Genomic DNA, 22,193 nt, shown 5'->3' with positions numbered 1-22,193 from the left:
GAGAGATAGAAAGTGAGAAATCACCCCCCAGGGGGGAAGGCCACACCGCAATCCCTTCTCCTCCGTTCTCTTCTCAGGATCTTGGACATGCACGCACATGCGCCAGGCGTGAATTTTAAGTCACCGGGTCCAGGACACGAACCATGGTCGACTACATAGGAGTCCAATGACATAGCCATTATGCTAACTGCTGGTTCCAGCAATCTAATTTTAAGTTAACATCTTTCAGGACAAGACTATCACCCGACAATACCTTCACAATATATGCAGAAGGCAAATACTTGTATTCTGCTCCACTATTGCTGTGGTCCTACCTCTTGGACAAGCACTAGGCTCCCAGAAGGTGTCAGGGCCATCTGGATCAGGCAGACAGAGCACACCTACTAACACCAAAGTCCTAGCAAAACACTCCCTCACTTGGGATCTTCCATGACTCACATGCTGTGTCCTTCTTGGAAACAGACTCCTTTTAGTCTATAGCAGAGTCTGTGTGGCACTGTATATAGCAGTTTGGAGTATACACAGTGGCCTGTACTTCTTTAGGATGTAGCTCCACATTGTTAACTCTCTATACCTTTTTGCTATTCCTTGAATATGCTAGGAACAATCCTCCACTATAGATTATCATGGCTTGTCCCTCACCTCCTTTTGGTCTTTCTTCATTTGTAATCCTATTACCAAGGCCTTCTCCATCCACCCAATTTGAAATTGCATCCCTCACAATATTTTTTACCTCCCTTCAGTTTATTTTTTAAAAATCTAATTTGTAGACTTTATTTTTTAGAGTAGCTTTAGATTCAAAGCACATTGGAGCAGAAAGTATAGAGTTCTCACATTACCCACCCTCCCCATCTGTGAGGCTCCCCTACCATTGTACTCCTAACCAGGGTGGGGCACTTACTACAATCAATGACTTTCCATTCATTCATCATTACCATCCAAAGTCCACAGTTTACACTGAGATACTCTTGGTGTTGCACATTCTGTGGGTTTTAACAAATGTATAATGGCATGTGTCTACCATAACCATAACAGAATAGTTTTACTTTCCTAAAAATCCTCTGTATTCCACCTATTCCTCCTTCTGTCTCTCTAATGAACCCTTGCATGGCTTTACCTTTTCCAGAATGCCATAGAGTTGGAAGTATACAATATGTAGCCTTTTGGGACTGGCTTCTTCCACTTAGTAATATGCACTTAAGATTCCTCCATGCCTTTTTATGACTTGACAGCTTATTTCTTTTGAGTACTTAATAAAATCCCATTGTTTGACTGTATCTCAGATTATTTATCCATTCACCTAATAAAGGAAATCTTGGTTGTTTTCAGTTCTTCTTTTTTTCTCCAGTTTTTAATCACCACCTAACATACTTGTTTTTTTTTTTTTTTTTTTTGTCTGTACTCCTATCCATGCCTTTTTATGACTTGACAGCTTATTTCTTTTGAGTACTTAATAAAATCCCATTGTTTGACTGTATCTCAGATTATTTATCCATTCACCTAATAAAGGAAATCTTGGTTGTTTTCAGTTCTTCTTTTTTTCTCCAGTTTTTAATCACCACCTAACATACTTGTTTTTTTTTTTTTTTTTTTTGTCTGTACTCCTACCTCCCGACTTTTTTTTTTTTTTTTTTTTTTTTGGTCTGTACTTCTTCCTCCCGACTCTAGTATAATCTTCATGAAGCTAGGCATTTCTATTTTGTTCTTTTATATTTTTATTTTTTTATATCCCAGTACCTAGGATAGTGCTTGCCAGAGCATATTAGAGTATCAAGAAATATGCTCAATGAAAGAGCAATAAAAAGGCATTTTTCCAAACATTACCAAACTTACTCAATTTATCTCCAATAACATACAATGATAAAACACATAAAGTACATTTCTGGTCATATAAACATCCCAGAAAATGTCTATCAAAGATGCAGCCAAAGTACTTAGCACAGATACTAGATCATAGTAAGGTTTCTTCAGAGACTGACTTTCTACAGAGTTGTAGATTTCATGAGAGCAGAGATGCTGGACTGTCTTACTCATTTTTATGTTCTGGGCACCAAGAAGAATGCCTAGCACATAGTAGATATTCCAACAGTAATTGTGAATGGATAATTGGTATATCTCAACCAAATGTTTTTCTTATTTAATGATGTTAATTTATCTGCCATTTTAAAAAATTAAAGAGGTGTTTGTCATTTAATTTTAAAATAAACTTTTGAAATAATATGGTTGAAAAACAACCAAAAGTCACTAGACTGTTTATTCCAAACTTTATTATAATGCTTTATGAATGTATCATATGCTAGGGGAAAAACCCTAGGAGTGAAGAGAGACAGCTGAAAAAATTACTCAGTGGCTATGGATTTTGAATGGCCAAAGAATATTCACTTCATGAAAGTACAAATAAAACAATAAGATAGCTGTCTCCTAGAAGTGGTAAATGTGGAAAGCCTCAGTAAATATATAAAACATAAAGCAGAATGACAGAGAATTCTTTAATAGATGTATGGCCTTATCCTAAACCCCTCCCCTCAAAAAAGAAAAGTTAAGAGAGTCTCTCTCTCATTAAGGAAGTATGGAAAGAAGTATTTTATGAAGGAAAAATGTAACATCTTAATGTGGGATATAAAACATAGTGAGTATGGAGGGTCTTATAAACTTACCCATCATTGTTAACATCTGATACTACAACAGTATATCCAAAGTAAGATGCCATCTGCAAAAGAAATCCATAAAATGTCATATTTTGTGTTGAGTCATTTTTATAGTGACCTCTCAAATATTCCTAAAAGATTTATTCCATTGCATCACATTTTGCACTTAAAATTATAGACTCTTGGAAGTGGACAGAATTTTGAGTTATTTAACCTATTCTCTGACATGATGAACAAAGTTCTCCACAATAACCCTGTTGTCTGCTCACATATCCTCTGAAGACATTCAATAATCAACCCATTCCATTTTTAGACCAAATTATTAGAAGTATCCTTTGCTAAATGTTGCCATTCTGGTCCTTTAACCCATCTAGTTCTGCAATTTTTAATTTCACAGAGTAAATCTAACTCCACTTCCATATGAAGTTCATATGAAAAAATGTTCAAATTGCTTGCCATCTGGCCTCTTTCTCAGAAGTTCTACGTGTGGTACCAAAGAATGGATGATAGCCATGAATGCTCTGACAGCAGAAGAGTTAAGTAAGACTTATGCTTTCTACTTTGGGCTCTTCCTATTATTGTTGTTGTTATTTAAAATTGTTTTGCTATAGGGTGAGTGCACTTGCCAGAGAGACAGAAAGAAAGAGGGAAAGTGAGAAAGCACTCCCGAGGGGGCGACAGCCATGCGGCAAAGCCATCTTTTTCATTCTCCTCTCCCGATTCTTGACGTGCATGCCTATGTGCCTGTCATGTTCTTCAAGTTGCCAGGAATGGAACTTGAACATGCAGTTGGCCATGTGGGATCCAGCTGCCTTAACCACCATGCCACTGGCTGATCCTTTTTCTATTATTAAAATGTAAAAACAGATTATATTTGAGGAAAACCCACATCTCAGTACCAATTTATATTGGACGCACAGTCAGTGGAGGCCCCTACATCTTTTCCATGAATGTAAGTAGTGTACCATAATTATCCCACATTTTTCCTCTGTAGTTTTTGTTTTTTTAACTTAGTTTTTCAGGATTTATCCTATTTTCAGATTTGCGCCATAGTTTCAGTTTGCCAATTTTGTGTCCATGGTTTGCCATCCAGTATTTTAGCTCACTTAGCCTCCTATCATCTACCAATTTATTAATTTAATTAAATTTTGTGTGATATAAAATGTGGGCATGTGCATACATGTGCAAGAGAGGGAGAGGAGGCAGAGGGAGAGGAGCACTCTCGACAGGGCCTCATGCTGTGATCCCTTTTCCCAGCCCTCCCATTGCTCAGGACCCTGAGAGCTTGTGTATAAACCGGGTGTGTTTTCAGGCTGATCTGGGGATCTGAACTCCTTTTTAGCATGTGGCTTCCAATCTCACAGGGCACTTACATTACCACCATGCCACAGCAGTTTGGTCACATCTGCTAATCATTATTATTATTATTTGGAGATTTTTGCTACAGGGTACAAGCACTCACTGAAAAGACAGAAAGCAAGAAATCACCTCCCAGGGGAGATGGTCACAACACAGTCCCTTCTCCTCCATTCTTCTCTTGGGATCTTGGGCACACATGTGGATGCACCCAGTGTGAATTTTAAGCCAGGACTTGAATAGTGGTCGACTACATGGGAGTCCAGTGATGTAACCGCTATGCCATCTGCTGGTCTCCTGCTAATTATTTTTTAATTGCCAGAGAGTACATGAACTCACAAGATAGAAAAGCAGGGAGAGAGGGGGAGAGAGAGAGGGAGAGAGAGAGAGAGAAAGAGAGAGAGAAAGATTGGGGAAAAGCACCTCCCAATAGGGCATGGTCATAACACAATCCATTTCTCTTTCATCTCTCCATAAATGGCAAAGCAGCATTTTCTATTCAAATTAAATTAATGTAGTGAATTTTAAATATATCGTTTTCTCAGTTTGTTTATATTTAATTTTAAATTACATTTATAGTTCTGTTTGTAAATACATTTCAAATATTTATATAAGAGCTCTAAACACAAGGAGTTCATTGAGCTTATATTCATCCCATATTTAAACATGGAGTCTAGGAATCTAAATATTACTAATATAGATAAGCCGCAGTTTATGATCATTGTAAGCACATGTGTTTGCATGTATCTCAACCTATAGAAGATTTAGTGGCACATGGGAATTTAGTGGTTTTTGTTTAATCCAAAGGAAGGAAAAAAGAAACAGGGTAGAAGGGAACTAACATGTCTTCGGGAATTATTATGTGCTAGGAAGTCATTTTCAGTTCCCATGGTTCACAAGTGGCACAGTGGGAACTGAAAATCTGTCCACTGCTGATACCAGCCCTGTCTATAATGACCTCATCCCCGTATCTTAGATCAGTACAGGGAGGTATTTCTCTCTCTCTCTCTCTCTCTCTCTCAGGTGTTTGCCATAGGGTACATGCACTCACTAGAGAGAGAGAGAGAGAGGAAAAATGAGATCCTCACCTGGGGAGGGGGGGGATAGCCATGCTACAATCCCTTCTCTCCCATTCTTTCTTTCTTGGGGTTTTGAAATGAGATCCTCACCTGGGGGGTGGAGGGGGATAGCCATGCTACAATCCCTTCTCTCCCATTCTTTCTTGGGGTTTTGGCACACATGCACATGCACCCAGAGTTTCAAGCCACTTGGTCTGGGACTCAAATTGTGGTCTGCCATGTGGGAGTCCAGTGGCTTGGCCACTATACCATCTGTCGGCCCCATTTATTAGGTTATCAAGAAAGTCATGATGTATTTTTGTTTTTCTATGCAAAAATGTGTCATAACTTTCCAGACAACCCAATATTTCACTATTAGAAAGTTCATGCCAGGACCAGCAGGTGGCATAGTTGTTCAGTTGCTGGACTCCCACATGACCAAATACATTTCAAGGCCCACACCCAGAGGCTTGAAACTCATACTGGAAGCATGTGCATACATGCCCAAAATGCTGAAAGGAGAATGAAGAGAAGGGATTATGGCATGGTGTGGCCATCCCCCTAATGATGATTTCTCTCTTTGACTCTCTCTATCTCTCTAGTGAGTGCACATGCCCTATAGCAAAAATCTCTAAAAAAAAAAAAAAAAAAGAAAGATAATTCATGTCAATACAAATGTGCTTCTCACTGCACTCAACACAAAGTTTATGGTCCCCAAAAGGGTCAGAGCAGCCCATGAAACCCCAAACCCCAGCACCCTCTACCCTCAGCTCTTATCCCCTCTCTAGCTTGCTTAAGCCCCTGTGGCCTTCCTTGGATAAGCTCCTGTGGCTGCTCCTTGGTCTTGCCCTGCTGGTTCCCCTTTGAAAGCCTTCACTGCTCCGAACCTGGAATGCTTGGACCAGAGGGCATAATTGGCTCTATCTTGCCATTTACCTCTCAGCCGTTGCTACCCCATAAACTGTCCTGACCACCCCAATCCAAGACCACCCTTCCCACAATATTTAACTCTGTTTTATTTTTCTTATACCATTATTGCTATCTGAAATTATCATAAGCATTTATTTGTCTGTTAATTAACTGTCCCGTTCTGCTACCCTCTATCCCCAGCTGCATGAGAACCAGGATCTTGTAGCAGATACTCTGTCATATCCCCAGCACCTACACCAGTAATGAGTACATGGTAATTGCTTGCTAAATACTTACTGAATGAGCGAGTAAGTGATATGAATATTATTGTATATTATAAGCACAGAGTGATACAATTATCATTATTTTACATTGAAACAACTTTACCTGTTCACCAGTGAAATTCTGAATAAAAGTCATATCTGTAGAGTTTATGATTGAAACCTGAAATAATAGAAATTAGATAGGTACATCATTTGACATAGAATTGGAGACCTTGTTTAAAAAATGCAGATAAAGTTGTTCAAAATTTTTTTGTGAAGAGTGAGAAATGGTTGCTATACATTAAACAAAAATGCAAGTCCACAAAAAGATCTCTATAAAAAGCTAATTAAGCTTTTTATTTATGGTTAAGTCTGAGATATTTTTCTGACAAAATGTATGTTTACTACTCTGCAGTAGAGAAATAAGAACACTGTGAACAGTTAATCTGATGATCAGTTGGTTTGTTTAATAAGATTTTTAAATCTAAATTTACCTCTATGCTTATGCTATTATAAGAGTTGATCATGTGGCTTTTAAAAAAATTAGACTTTAAAATGCAATCCAATTAGCAAAAGTATTTCTATTCAGCTGATCACAGTTCTAAAAATATGCATTTTCTAGATATTTTTTTAGAAGATAAAGATTTAAAATGCATGTTTTTCTTTTTCTAAAACCTATTTTCTTTTCCTAATTTCATTAACTAGTTTTAATGGGCTTGTCTAATTCATGTCTACCCACAGCCCCTGGATGTGACCTTCTTTGTAAGTGGGATTTTTGCAGATGATACAAGTTCAGGATCTCAGAATGAGACCATCCTGGGTAGGCCCTAAATCCAATGACTCATGTTCTTATAAAAAGAGGACAGGAAACTCATAGACATGAAAGAGAGAAGGCCATGTGAAGACAGAGGCAGCGATCAGAATGATGCGGCCACAATCCAAGGAATGCTAGGAGCCACCAGACACTAGAAAGGGCCAGGAGAATCCTTCCCTAAGAGCTTCAGAGGGAGGGTGACCTGCTCACACCTTGATTTCAGACTCCGGGCCTCCAGAAGTGTGAGAGCATAAATTTCTGTGGCTTTAAGCCACCCAGTTTGTAGTTCCATGTCATGGCAGTGATAGGAAACTAATACACTGGTGAGGTAGCAATTGAGGTCATTATATCTAGCAGAAGAGGCACATTCACCATGGTGTCCTCCACAGTTATTCCTAGACCATGTACACAGACAGGCTGAGTTCATGGGTGTGTGCTCTATGCAGTCACACAGAGCCCTATGCACATGTGAGTTCCACCCGTTCAATGCTCTGTTGTCTCCATCCTGAAATTTTTAATAAGTTTTTAAAAGTTTATTTCTTCCTTAAGAAACAAAGAGAGAGCAAAAGAGAGGTACCCCCCAAAAGATCTCTACTCTGTGATTCACCCCTAGTTTCAACCCTCCAGGATCCTGAACACGTGCATGTGTACCCAACATGTACAGGGAGACCTTGGAACTTGAATCCGAGGTGGCCGTAGTGTCCAGAGCATTGGTTATCACAGTGTCACCACGGCTGTCCAATTTTTGCAGAAGGAGGCCTGCATTTTCATTTCATACCATGCCTCATAAATTATGCAGCTGGTCCTGCACGTGGATCAGAATATATCTAACCACACTGGCTTGTCTTCCTTTTCAGTAAGCAAACAGTATGAATCAGTGGGAGGAGTGCAGTATTAAAGGAAATGTTAAGACTTTAAAAGTTATATAAAAGGAAATACGTCTTGCATATATAAGAACATATGCTCCATGCATTCTCAGTACTCACATATCCAAAATTCTGTGCCCCTCTGGGAACTCCAGCTACCAATTCTGAGGATAAAAATAGTCATTTAGAAGGGTAATTCTATTTGTGTTTTTAAAGCCTTATAACAAAGAAGTGGTAAAAAGGTGCTTTTTAAATGAGTAGCAATCATGCAGAGGGTTGGAAGTTTGAAGTCAGGGTTTTATATTTACTTCGTTCATACACAATAGAAAATGAGAGAACAAAAATCATCCTTTGCAATCTAGCTCTCTTCCACATCAATCTCCACGTATTTCTGCCTTGAAAACATCAGCCTGGCTTCCAGGTCTGCGTGTGATCTGGAAGTTAACCCTCTCATGGTGATTTTCCAGCTGCCACTATTACAGCATCTTTTGTAGTAGTATAAACAGGACAATCCTGTCATAACATGCTGAAGTCATTTTGGTTACCTCAAGGAAAGCCATACGTCATAAATTTCACAGGTCTGGCCTCTTGGAACTGTTTTCTGGTAGCAGCAGGAGGCAACCCTGGTGGCCAATGGTACCCCAGGAAGGAAGCTTTAGTTGTAGAGATAGGGATAGAATTCAGTTGGGGTGAGGGGCGGCATATTCCAATGGACAGCGGCCTGGTTCTAGGTTCGGAAAACAATGGTTCTAGTCTTGGGTCTACCATATGCCTGGGATGAGTCACTGAACTTATTCTTTCTCAGTAATCTGTAATATTATAGTGGAGTTGAAATAGCTGTTTATCAAAGATCTTCCCAAGTATTATTTCTGTAAGTCTAGACTAACTTGCCCCATTGGGGTATAAATGTAATGTAATTTAAAGAAGAAAGGGCTCAGAAGAGATTCCCCTGCTATCCAAGTTTCTTGCCTTCCAATTCTAGCACTGACTGTGTCACTGTGCTGTGCTGTAACAGGGTGAAGTGCTGACACTGTTAGCCTTACCAACCAGAGACAATCTGTGTGGGGCTACATATTGGACATTTCAGTAATACATTCACTCATTCAGTAAACAAATATTTATAGAGACCATAAGATACAGCACTGAACAGATAAAATTCCATGCTCTCTTAAGGCGGCAGGATCCTACAGGACTGACTGCAGTTTGAGTTCCAGACCCAACGACTTGAGAAACATACCAGGTATGGGTGTACCTATGTGCAAAACCCTAGAAAGAGAAATGGGGAAGGGGTTGCAGTGTGACCAACCCTTGAGGGGGTGCTTTCTTACTTTCCCTTTCTCTCTCTCTCTTTGTCATTCTCTGACGAATGCATGTATCCTCTGGCAAAGTTTATTAAAAAGTCCATGTTCTCATGGAATTTATGCTTTAGTTGAAAGAAGCAGTCAATTTTTTAAAAAAAATATTAATTGAATGGTCTAATAGAATAGGATAAGTAGAGAAGGGAAAAACTAAGTAGTAGACTGGTACAGGCCTGAAGGTAGGATGGGAAAGGAATTACAACTTATTAAGGTCATCAGGGAGGGCCTTAGGAGAAGGTAGCATTGGAGCAAAGATTAAAGAAAGGGAGGAAATAAATATTGTGGAGTCTGAGAAATGTATGTTCTAGTCAAAAAGAACAGCAAGTGCAAAGGCCCCGAGGTAGGAGTGTGTCTAGAATAGTAAAAAAAAATAGCAACAAGCCTTGGGTGGCTTAAATAAAGGGAGTGAGAGTAAAGGAATATATGAGGTTGAATTAATCAGGGGGCAAATGAATAGAGTCTTTTAGGTCGTTCAAAGGCTGAGATTCTATTGCTGAATGAGTTGAGAAGTCACTGAGCACTAAGAAGTTAAATGATCTGACTTCTGTTTAATTCTCATCATTACTATTCCTCTTCTTCTTATTATTATTATTGTTTTGTCAAAAGGCCCATGAACTCACCAGAGACAGACAGAGAAAGAGAGGGAGAGGAGAAAGCAACTTCCCTTCCATGAGGCATTGTTATTCTGCAATTCCTTCTCCTCCGTCTCTCCCTCCTATTGGGATTTTTGAGTATGCATACACACAAGATACCAGGACCAGGATTCAAAATACATGGTAATCCATGAGGCTCCTATTGGGATTTTTGAGTATGCATACACAAGATACCAGGACCAGGATTCGAAATACATGGTAATCCATGAGAGATCTGGCTCCCTTAACCACCTGGCCACAGGGTCAGCCTAGATATGAGTTCTACTTCTAAAGGAACACTTTGGCTGCTCAATTTAGGATAAACTATAAGAGGACAAGGTAAAAGAAGGGGCACCTGTTTAGGAAGGAAGCTGTTGCAATAATGTAGGTGAGAAATGATGGAAGTTTGGGTCTGAGGAGAAGCTGAACAGGTGAGAAGTGGCCATATTTGGGTTGATTTTCGAGAGTTGACTTGACAGAATTTACTTATGGATTGGGTATGGGATGTGTGAGTAAGATATGTTCCGATGCTGACTTACAGGGTTTTGTGCTGGAACAACTGGGAAGAGGTCATTGCCACTAACATTGCGCCTGAGAGGATGATGATGGAGGGAAGCACACATTTCAGTAGCAAGGACAGGTGTTCCATTACTAACACATTAAATTTGGGATAGCTTTTCAAATAGAGAAAGACAGTCGAGAATTCAGTCTAAGCTAAACAAATACAAATAAGATTGAATGAGGTTACCAAGAGAACTCAAACAGTAAAGACACAGGACAAGCATTTAACCCTGGGACACTCCACTGAGGTGAGAGAAATGAAAGAGCTCACAGCATCTGGAAAGCAAAGTGAACAAATGAGGAGGGATCCATTCTGTCAAACACTCCTGAGAGTCAAGGAAGAGGTGCTACTTGGAGGAGACTTGGTTGACAAGAGCTGCCTTGGTAGAGCAGTAGAATCCCAGCAGTGCATTTAAGAGAAAGAAAGGGACCAGAAGATGGTGTAATGGTTACATTGCTGGACTCCCACATATTCAACAACAGTTCCAGTCCCAGACCCAATGTTTTAAAACACACCTGGTGCACATGCATGTCCAAAATCCCAAGAGGAGAATGGAGGAAAAGGAATAGCAGCATGGCCATTGCCCCTTGGAGGGTGATTTCTCACTTTCTGTCTCTCTGAGTCTCTCTGGCTCTCTCTGGTGAGCTCATGCACCTTACAACAAAAAATCTCTCTTAAAAAACAAACTCAAAAAAAAATCCAACATATTAAGTTTGTAATCACAATTTAAACTGTTTTACAAAATTTAGTTATTGTTTTACATCAGTTTTTAAATAGTAAAGTCCATTTTATTGGCTTTCTCCTTATACATATGTGTTAATAAATTTTAAAAAAGAAGAAGAAGAAGAAAGAAAAAGGAAGGAGAGGCCAGGACTGTCAAACAGAGCACATGGACAAAGAAGGATGGCTCTTTTGAAGGAGCAGAGAGGGGAGGTGAGATAAGGGATTTTAGTTTTTAAAATTTGTTTGATTTTAACATGAGAGAAATAGTAGTACCCTTGTATATTAGAGGGAAAGATCCCAAAGAGTGGGAAAATGGACATGAGATATCATCTGTGAGCTATGAGAGACAATGAGATCCACAAAGCGAGTGCTGAGCCTTAGACGGAAGCATGGATGGTTCATCCACAGCCCCAGGAGGGAAGGTGCAGCATGTCAGGTTCAAAAATAGAGCCCCACAACAATCTTTTGAGTTAGGTAGTGTTAGACTCATTTAAAGATGAGCAAATGATGGAACCAGCAGGTAGTGTAATGTTTATGTCTACATAGTTGTAATGGACTCCTACATAGTTGACTGCAGTTCGAGTCCTGGACCTGACATCTTACAACTCACACTAGGCATCTGTGTGTGTGCGTGTGTGCCCAAAATCCCAACAGGAGACTGGAGGAAAAGGGATTGCAGCATAGCCATCCCCCCAGAGGGTGATTTCTTCACTTTCTTTTTCTCTGGCAAGCATACACATCCCATAACAAAAATCTCTCTTTAAAAAAATTGTTTTAATTAAAAAAGATGAGCAAATGAGAACCAGAGAGGTTGTCATGTCCCAGGGAATACAATCAGTGAAGTCATAACTTGTTTCGATGTATATCTTAACCCCAAAGGTTCAGCCTATTTCTATCTCCTGTATGAGTCTATTATGAGCAAAATACAGGCTAGTCTTTGTAAGGGAAAAATAATAGGGACAATACATGAATCTTGTCTTCAAGAAGCTAGATATGAACTCAAAAGTACTACCTATAACATCACTGCTCCCTACCTTCCCCAACCAAATCTACATGAAGCAACCAGTATGAATGATTTCCTTTCCCCTTTCCTTTTCTGTGTCCCATCCCTTCCCTTCCCTTTCCTTTCCCTTTCCTTTCCTTTCCTTTCAGCAAAACTGACCTATATTTACTAAAAAGATTACTCTGCTTAATCTTTTCATGATTTCTCTCCCAAATTTTAAATAGAGTCCAGAATAATTTCTATAACCAAGATCCGGCATGATCATGCCTGTCTCCTTTTTCTAATCCAATCTCATTTCACTGCAAATAGCAAAGTCTGGCCAGTCCAGCTGAGGTCTTTGAATACTCTAATCTTTTGCACACCTTGGAATATAAAAGTTGACCTTATGTCTGTCATACCCTTCATTGTTTCAGGTTCTATTCAAATGTTGCCTCTTTAAAGCTTCCCTTACTCTAAGAACTTTATCTTATCATTTATCACAGTTTTTACGAAGGTATTTTATATTCATTATATAATGTCTATCAGCCCCTGTAGATGATAAACTTTATGATTAAGAACCATGAGTTTACCTCTGCATGCTCAAAACTGAGCACAAAGCCTGGCATATGGTAGGTACCCAAGAAATGTTTGACAAGTAAATAAATGGAAGGACCTTAGGAGAGAGAAAAACGAGATGGTTCAGGGTTTATAGAAGGAAGCTAAAGAATTTCTGGAATTTCTGGAAAAGATGATATTTGAAATTAGCCTAGAAAATAAAAATAGCATTTGGCTATTGGAAGCATGGAAGATGGGAGTGATATAAGATTAGAGGATTGAAAACAGATGACAGTCAAAGCTATGCATAGAAGACAGAGTTAAGAAGTATGCACGAGAATAGAAATTTGCCCATTATGTTATTTTAGGCTTGGGCTCGTCCAAAGGAAGAAATGGAAATAATGTCGGGATGTTGGACTGACGTCAGGTGGGGAACATAGTTTTGATCATGTCTAATATAAAATTCTAGAAATTAAAGAGATCTTAATTTCTTGAATTCAATCTCTCTAATAGAAAGGTTTTTTGTCTGCCAGTTTAATCACCTATATATTTTATATTCATAATATAGAAGTACTACTCAAGATTTTCGTTGCTTAACTGGACTTTATAAAGATTAATACTGATTCTTATGTAATATTTTTGAGAGTTAAAAATAAAATACTGCACCAAAGTATATATTTTTCCTGCAAAATATTACCATATACATTCTGATACTCCATTTCTATATGTTTTTGTGTTGCAAAGGAAATCATATTTATAAAAGGACTTTGTATGCCATTCTACCTTTTCCCCATGCTTTACAAATGACTTAAATTCAATGATGTCTCTCACCTTGCTGAGAGTCCCCAGTAAATTCCCCAGCAGCAACCGAGTACCCTGTTTTAAAGAAAGGAAACAAGCTAATCACACTTGATGACTTAACTAACACATGAGTTAAAGCTAAAGCAAAGCAAAACCCAAAACTACTGCTTCATTCAGAAATCCCTACAAACATTTTATTGGGTCGTCAGAAAAGTCATGACGTACTTTTCTGTTCTTCTATGTACGAATGTGTCATGACTTTTCTGACGACCCAATAAAGTAAGTTAAAGAATCTATAAAGGGAAAAAATTCATTACACCAACAAGAACTTTTTTATACCAAGTCCTGGAAGCATAATAGATCAGCTATTACTGATTTTTTGGTTTTGATTTACGTATTTATATTTTTCCATGAGAGGGAGAGGATCAGAAAGAGAGACAGAAACAGAGAGAGAGAGAGAAAAAGAGAGAGAGAGAAAATTACCCACAACAGTGTCTTCATGGCATGATCCGCCCCCAGCCTCTGCCAGCTAGGATCACATGCACGTGAACCCAGAACTGTCCCATGAGGCTTCAGCATCTCCAAGCATCACTGCTATGCCACCATTACTCATTTCACTGTGCCTATCAAAGTCTGACCAGTCCAACTGAGGTCCTTCAATACTCTAATCTTTTACACACCTTGGAATATAAAAGTTGACCCTATATCTGTCACACCCCTCATTACCATCTTAACACAGTCAGTAAATCAGATTTTGAGTTTCATTTTAAAGCATAAATGCTTCATAATCCACTTTTAAGTGTAAGCGGCATCATTTGCATTTTAAGATCTACTGATTCCTGAAGATGAGGCATAACTGAAAGATCTCCTTCGTGCTCAAGTCTTCCTATTTCTGCTCACCAACCGGGCCTACCTCCTAATTCCTTTAGTGATGGTTTTCCACCTATTTCACTTTGTGCTAAAGTCAGGTGTCACCTGCACTGAAGGAACATAGCTACAATTTCTTCTTCTTTATTTTTTTTTCAAATTCATCAAGCAAGCAAAATGCCACTAGGATACAACAGTGGGAAACAGTAGAGGTGAAATGATATGTGTGTTTGTATGTAACAAAATTTGAGAACGTTCTAGCAACTGGAACTTTTCTTGGTGCTGAGCTAGAAACTGGTGGGAGCTACTAGCTTGGTGCCCCTGCAGCTCTGGGGTCAGCCCTGCTAATACATGGCACCTCGGACATGCACAGGAGGCTGCACGTCAAGCCTACAGAATAGCCACTCCAATATGTCATGGCTGAAAAAATGGTTCTGTTTAAAAAGAAAAGAAATGAAGAATCCATGCTAAATGCATATGAAAAGAACATTTTCACAAGATGCCAAATAACATGAAATAAGCCAGGGATAAAATGTGCACCTACAATGAATAAGCTTGTCTTTTGCAATATCACAAATATCTTGAGCAATGGCCCTTACCGAGGTAACTGTCATCGTAAGAAGCTGGAGCCACTTCTGTCTGCTTTTCTCCAGCCAGTTTCCGTAGAATGTCCTTGAATGAGTAATTTGCAATGATATCTGCAATACTGGCAGTGATCACCTGGCCTGTGTGGAAACAAATTAGTACATTAACTGAATGAATCCAAGAGGCAGGTCCTACCTCAGCAGACACAGGACCACACCACTCCTTTGGAAACTGTAGTGGAACTGCTTCCATTTTTTATGTTACAATTTCCTGCCTACCATAGTCCTGAAAAGAAGAAGATGGCTATAGCTGGGTAGAGCTCTTCGTTCTGACAGAAGACTAGAGATAAACTACAGTATTTTATCTGCCTTCCTGCTGTTTTCAAGGTACATATTGTACTTCCTCCATCTCCAAGTGGTGAAAATATCTAAGAGCAAAGGCACTTGCAGGCAAAATTTATGCGATTAGTTTTTACTCTACAATGTTCTAGCTAGAAGAAAGTTTCAGAATCAACCAACCAAATACAGCTTTTTACAGGTGGGGAAACTGAGGCTTGAAGAGCTTGCAAACATTCTTTAAGGTCATATGGTTTTGCTAGTAGGATGCACAGTCTGACATTACAACCAAAGTCTCCTTGGCATTCTAATAAAACTCTGTATAGAGATGAATTGGATCTAAATTAAATTATTAATAGATTATAAAACATATCAGCCAAGTTAACAGAAGGAATTACATGATCTTTGAAACATTGACCTTTTAGGCTAAAATATATATATATATATATAAAACATAAAATTAAGACATTAGTAAGAAGCAACCAGGCCCAGAGAGATGGAGAAATTCAGCAAAACAGGGACTAGTGGCACCAACATGATAAGAACTTCGGCTAATCTCATCCAAGTAAAGGCACTTTTGGGAATCTTGAAATATGATTGTATTGGAATGAACAAGTAAAAAACAGCTAGTAATTTTTCCACCACAATTTTCTATCCATGCCCATATTTATTATGGACATCTAAAGCAAAAGTGAAATCTCATGTTCTTGGGTGAAAAACTGGAGAAATGCTTTGAAAAGGCTACCATTTAACACTAATTTTAATGCCAAATTATTCACTAGGAATTCACACATAATTCCCACAGTCTTTCTATTTGAAGTCTATAAAAGAATAAAACTACCAGACCAGGTCATAAATATTTCCAAGGGACTGGGACCGAAATGACTGTTCTGATAACAAAACAATGGTATTTACACGAGTTTATGAGTAATATCTGTAGAATTTGCCAGTTTTCTCTGGGTTAAAGCTATATCTTTCCCTTCTTCCCACATCTACCCTGCCTTTGTTTATTTCTACTAGCTGTGTCTATAAACACAATATTAGGTTTTAATAAAGTTTTAAATTTTCTAGCTCAGACTAATGCTTTATCAGCAAATCGTTTGTATCAGGCATGTTTTCTGAACCTAAGAAACAGAATGAATTGTGAGATTACCAAGCAAATTACAAGGAAATCTTTTAAATATAATTTTTATTTTATATCACCTGTATAAAATACATTGTGTTTCAGTTCACAAAACAGTTTCAGAGACTAGACATTAATTATTGATGTTCATAAGTGCAGATATATGAATTAGCTTAATAGTAATTTCATATAAATTTTTATCATAAATTCATCTCTCCTGGATCTTCCGCATAGACTTTTAAACATGATCAGGTCTCTCCCACTTAAAAATTTTTTTTCTCTCAATCATTCATTTGTCTGTTTGTCTCAGATTCTACTCTATCCTACAGCCAAACTTCTGTCTATATTGTTTTTAATTTTTTAGAGAAATGTTTGCCGTAGGGCATGTACACTCACCTGAGAGAGAGAGAGAGAGAGAGAGAGACAGACAGACAGAAAGCTAGAAATCACCCTCTGAGGGGATGGCCACATTGCGATCCCTTCTCCTCCAGTTGCCTCTTGGGATTTTGAGCACACATACATGGCCCACATGAGTTTTAAGCCACTGGGTCCAGGACTCGAACTGTGGTCAACTACATGGAAGTCCAGCAATATAACCATTATGCCATCTTCTGGCTACTTCTGTATTCTTTTTAGATACTCCATCCATACCCATGGTTTCAGTTCTTGCCAATGTGCAAATGATGAAAAATTTTGTTCACCCCAGATACCTTTGCTGAACTTAAGCTCATATATCTAAATATTTCTGTGAAAACACTTAGATACCCAAATACTTTCATACTCAACAAAAAGCAAACTCATCGTCTTTCTTCTCCAATCCCCCCAACCTCTTCATTCCCAGTGTTCTCGACCTCAGTGAGTAGTACAGACCTACAAGCATTCAGTTGCATAATTAGAAACACATTTTTGACATCCCCAATTCTCTCACCCCAATATATACCAGTCCATCAGTTAGACTGTTTCTTTTTTTTCCAAAATATCTCTTGAATGTCTCCTTTTTCCCCCCATCTATACTATCACTACTCTAAAAAAACAAACATCTTTCCCTGAACCTTAAATAGCTAGTTTATCTTATAAATATTATAATTACTTTACAACTATCTAACAATCTTATAACTAGTTTGTTAAAAAGAGAGGCCTTCAAAGAGTTTATGGGAAAATGGAATTAGCTGGATTTATTTTGGTGTAAAAACTTAAAAAATCCATCCATAGTTTTTTTGTAAAATGCATTTTCCATGACTTTTATGAAGACTCCATGTATTTCACTTTGATCAACTTCTAATCTATTGTTTATATTACAGCCAAAGTGATTTCTTTTTTTCCCTCCAAAACATGCATTTGATCATAGCATCCCATGCTTAAAATTCTCCAATGGCTTCCTTTTACTCTCAGGAAAACAGTACCTTCTTACTCTAGCTAGGGCCAGCCATATTGAAACTTTTAAAATTCACCAGGAGTCTCCCAGTGTTTGTAGGACAAAGACAAAACTGCTTACTTTACTCTCTGTGGAGGGTGGGGCCATCCCATCCCACTCCTCCTTCCCTCCTTTCTGACTCTAAGAGTCAGCCCACTTTTCCTCCATCTCATCTGTACTGCACTCCTTTATGTCCCTCCTCTTCTCATCTATGGAACTCCTACCATGGTCCCAATCTCAAGTCAGAATTGCTTGATTCAGGTGGCGTGGTGGTTAAGATGCTGGATGCCTGCATGGCTGACCACGGTTCAAGTCCCAGACCTGGGCAGCTTGCTTTCTCACTTTCCCTCTCTCTATCTCTCCATCTCTCTCTGGTCAAATAAAAAATAATGATAATAGTAATAAATAAAGAATTGTAAAAAACTTTTTAAATGAAAAAAGAATTGCTTGGGAACCATCAGTTAGCATAATGGCTATGTCGCTGGACTCCCACGAAGTCAACTGCGGTTCGCGTCCCAGACCCGGTGGCTTAATACTCACGCCGGGCACATGTGCATGTGTGCCCAAGATCCTGAGAGGAGAATGGAGGAGAAGGGATTGCGGCGTGACCATCCCCCCAGGGGATGATTTCTTGCTTTCTGTCTCTATGTCTCTCTCTGTCTGGCGAGCGCACATGTCCTATAGCGAAAAAAAATAAAAATAAAAAACACCTCTCCCTAAAAAAAGAATTGCTTGACTCCGAATGTGGGCAGCTGCTGCCCGTGGCAGCCCCCTTTAGAAGAATTACAAGTCATCCCTGCACCTAGGTTCACGACTCTGTAGCACAGCTTGTATTTAGGTCCCTGTCAGCTCAGGGTTGGAGTACAAAACACGCTTGTATGCAGGTACCCTGGATCTCCCATCACATCATGGTTGGAGTTTCTCAGGAACTGTATAAATATCAGACTAGTGCCTAAATTGTTGTCCAGATATGAAGCTTTATGACTGTAAGAACAATGTCTTTATTTTATACCCAGTGTCCATCACAAAGGCTGACAGAGCCTCAATAATCCTGGGTGGAGAAATGAATTATTAAGTTGCAAGAGTACCTTAAAATATCATTTATATAGCAAAATACAAATTACAATGATGCTTGGTTTGAGTAATTATGAACAGGGTTATAAAATTAATGTAATTAAAATGTAACATTTGCTGTGCTTCTGTTTTGTCTCCTGTTAGCAATAATAAACAGGTTTTTCTTCTCTGCTCACAGAACATACCTTGCCAGTAAAAACTTCCAGGTCCTCCCACTATAAGGTCTCCATTCTATAAAACAGAAACAGCAATGGCAACCATTGGAAAAGAAACACTGAACATTATAAAAGGGCGATAAATCATTGCTAATAAGCATTGCTCTCACAATTTGGTACACATAAAAAAGCAATTTTAAAAAGAGGCCCTTATATCTGAAGCCTCCAGGTCATTTTTTCCCCGTTTTGCTTTCGTTTATTGTATTGTTATATTAAACAATTTTAATTTGCCTCAATTAGGTAAGTTGAACTCTCTCCCTTGAAAATACATAAAAACAGTTTTTTGACATTGCCCCTGGTAAGCAAAATTTCAACAGGTTTTTTTCACTGTGCAGTTGAGCAGACATGGGCTTTTGAGCTTTGGTGATGAAAAGAAAATTCTGTTCCAATGTATTTCAAGGTTGTATCAACGCTTATTTCCTTCATGCATTCACAAACACATTGCCTTCTCAGAAGACAAAGCAAAAGTCCCTGGTTAGCAAATATAAACATTTTCTTGTCCACTTCCAGTTCCATACCCTGCATCTTTAATTTTTAGTGGAAACAAAACAAAAAAGCAATGAGTAATAAATACAATGATAGACGATGAAGCAGTTCATCTGTTGAGAACAGTTTTTGTAATATTTTCAAAACCACCAAATATTTGCCCCTACACACTTCCTAGACATCTGATTTTAATTTTATGAAAGGATATCTGAATTTTAATACAGTATGACATTCAATCAGTCAGTTACAGCTGAGAGATAAAACAATTTATAGATTCTTGTGATATTTTTAGAAACATGTTTCTGTCTCTCTCTCTCTTTTTAAAATTTGCCAGGGGGTTGCATATGCTCACCAGAGAGGGAGAGAGAGAAAGAGAGTGAGAAAGCAGACCGCAGGGGGGATGGTCACACCGCAATCCCTTCTCCTCCGTCTCTCCCTCCTTTCCGGATATTGGGCATGCGCACACATGTAACTAGTGTGTTTTTTAAGTTGCTAGGTCTGGGTCTTGACCCAGGCTGTCATCCATGTGAGATCCAGTTGCCTTAACCACCAAGGCCAGTGACTGGCTCAGAAGTACATTCTTTATTGAGATTTTGGGAAGTTCACTTCACAATGATTGCCACAAAGAATGGGAAGAAGATTACTAATTTTCAGCATAAGTATTTCCACACTATTAATTTTAATATGTTGTCATGCACATAGATTAAGATGATTAAAAATAAAGCACAAACAGAAAAAACTAAACAAGCCGCCAAAGCAACCTAGATATCTACCTAGAAGTTCTTTGGTTGTTGGTGTTCGTGGGGGTGGGGTGGGAATGACAGGCAGAGAATATTAAAAAAAATCAAACAGATTACATATTAGAAACTATAAAAGAATTCACCTTATAAAAATCCAGACTAAATCCTGCTTGGCAGTAACCCTGGCCTTCAGGATCAGCATTGCCTAGAATGATCAAAATATAAAAATATTATAAAGTCATCACCCCTAAGATATAGTTTTAGAACCAATTCAGGATATACTGTTTATTTTTTATAGACTTCTAATTTTAAATGACTAATATGCTTTGTATTTATTTTTAAAATGCATTTCAAGTAATTTGTTAAACCTTCTTCCATCCATTTTCTTACCCCAACATCACTGTGATTCTGTAGTAAGTTCTGAGGAATGACCTCCCTTTGGGTTATGACATTGGGTTTTATAACTCATGTGGTTTGAAGAAATAAAATCTATATCTTTAGACTATATCCCAAATTCCTTGTGGCAGAAATGTACCTCTGCTTTGCCGGCTTGTTCCAAGTGAAGGCAGTTAATACCTGTCATTGCTTTTTTTTAAAAAAAAGATTGATTTATTTTATTTTTTTAATTATTATTTTTTAATTCACTATAAGGCTCACCAGAGAGAGACAGAGAAAAAGAGAGAGACACAGAGAGAAAGAGAAAGTGAGAAAGCAAGCTGCCAGGTCCAGGACTCAATGGTGGTTGTTCATATGGGAGGCCAGGGCCTCAACCCACCGTGCCACTTGCTGGCTCCATTCCTGTCGTTCCTAACAGGTGATGCCTTGAGAGAAAGGGAGAGCTGCATGCCTGTGTGAACATTGCTGGGGCACCAACAGAATTTTAATTTTTGTGTTCTTTTTTAAAAAGTGTGTTTATTTCTTCCATGGCGGGAGGGACATCCTCAACAATTCACACACAATACGCCCCCAGCCTCAGCCAGCCAGGATCATGAGCATGTGCACATGGATGCATCTGCCATGTGCAGGGAGGCCTGGAGATGTAAATGTGGAGACCTTCCCATGTGGCTTCAGCATCAAGGAACACTGTGTTCCTATCGTGCCACCCCTGCTGGCCATTTCACGCTCTTTAATACCAAGTTAATTTAGAATTACACTATGATGATAAGTAAATTGGGAAATTGCACATCTAGTTCCAATTAATCTTCCATGGACATCGTAATGCTGGTGTTCCTGAAAGAGAAAACTCTCTCAGTGGCTTATCTGATATTTTGTCCAATATAATTCGCTAACTGAATGTTCAGTAAGATCTCCTTGGATGGTTTTGTGAACTGTAGACAGGCTGACCTGTGGATTCCAGGGATATATATATATATTTTTTTTAGAGGTTTTTGCTATAGGGCACGTGTGCTTGCTGGAAAGACAGACAGACAGAAAGCAAGAAATCACCCCCCAGGGGGGATAGCCACACCACAATCCCTTCTCATTTATTCTCCTCTTGGGATCTTGGGCACGCATGCACAGGCACCCAGTGTGAGTTTAAGCCACCGGGTCCGGGACTCAAACTGGTTGACTACTGGGGGCCCCACCTCATAGCCATTTCGCTAACTGCTGGCCCCTTTTCCTCTTTTTTTTTTTTTTTTGGCCAGGGATATTGTTAACAAAAATCTCTATGACACTAGGATCAAGAATTTGCTACTGGCAACTTGTATTTTTAAGACTTTCTACAACTTTCTAATGTTCTTAAATTATAACCAAAACAGGGAACCAGCAGTTAGCGTAATGGCTATGTCGCTGGACTCCCACGTAGTCGACCGGGGTTCGCGTCCC

General features: G+C 38.8%; 1 protein-coding gene across 1 annotated transcript in view; it reads right to left on the bottom strand.

Annotated features, from left to right (window-relative positions):
• ITGA8 (integrin subunit alpha 8) overlaps positions 1 to 22,193 on the bottom strand; it is a 216,940-nt gene that overhangs the window by 147,186 nt on the left and 47,561 nt on the right. Inside the window, 7 exon segments of the mRNA XM_027776251.1 lie at positions 2,658 to 2,710; positions 6,359 to 6,415; positions 8,035 to 8,078; positions 13,558 to 13,602; positions 14,994 to 15,119; positions 19,111 to 19,156; positions 20,510 to 20,571. Coding sequence (XP_027632052.1) covers positions 2,658 to 2,710; positions 6,359 to 6,415; positions 8,035 to 8,078; positions 13,558 to 13,602; positions 14,994 to 15,119; positions 19,111 to 19,156; positions 20,510 to 20,571 — 433 coding nt within the window.

The sequence above is a fragment of the Tupaia chinensis genome, unplaced genomic scaffold (assembly GCF_000334495.1).
Source record: "Tupaia chinensis unplaced genomic scaffold, TupChi_1.0 Scaffold000647_1, whole genome shotgun sequence".
NCBI classification, from domain to species: Eukaryota; Metazoa; Chordata; class Mammalia; order Scandentia; family Tupaiidae; genus Tupaia; species Tupaia belangeri.
The sequence above is the reverse complement of the archived record's forward strand: the minus strand, read 5'-3'. Positions and strand labels throughout refer to the sequence as shown.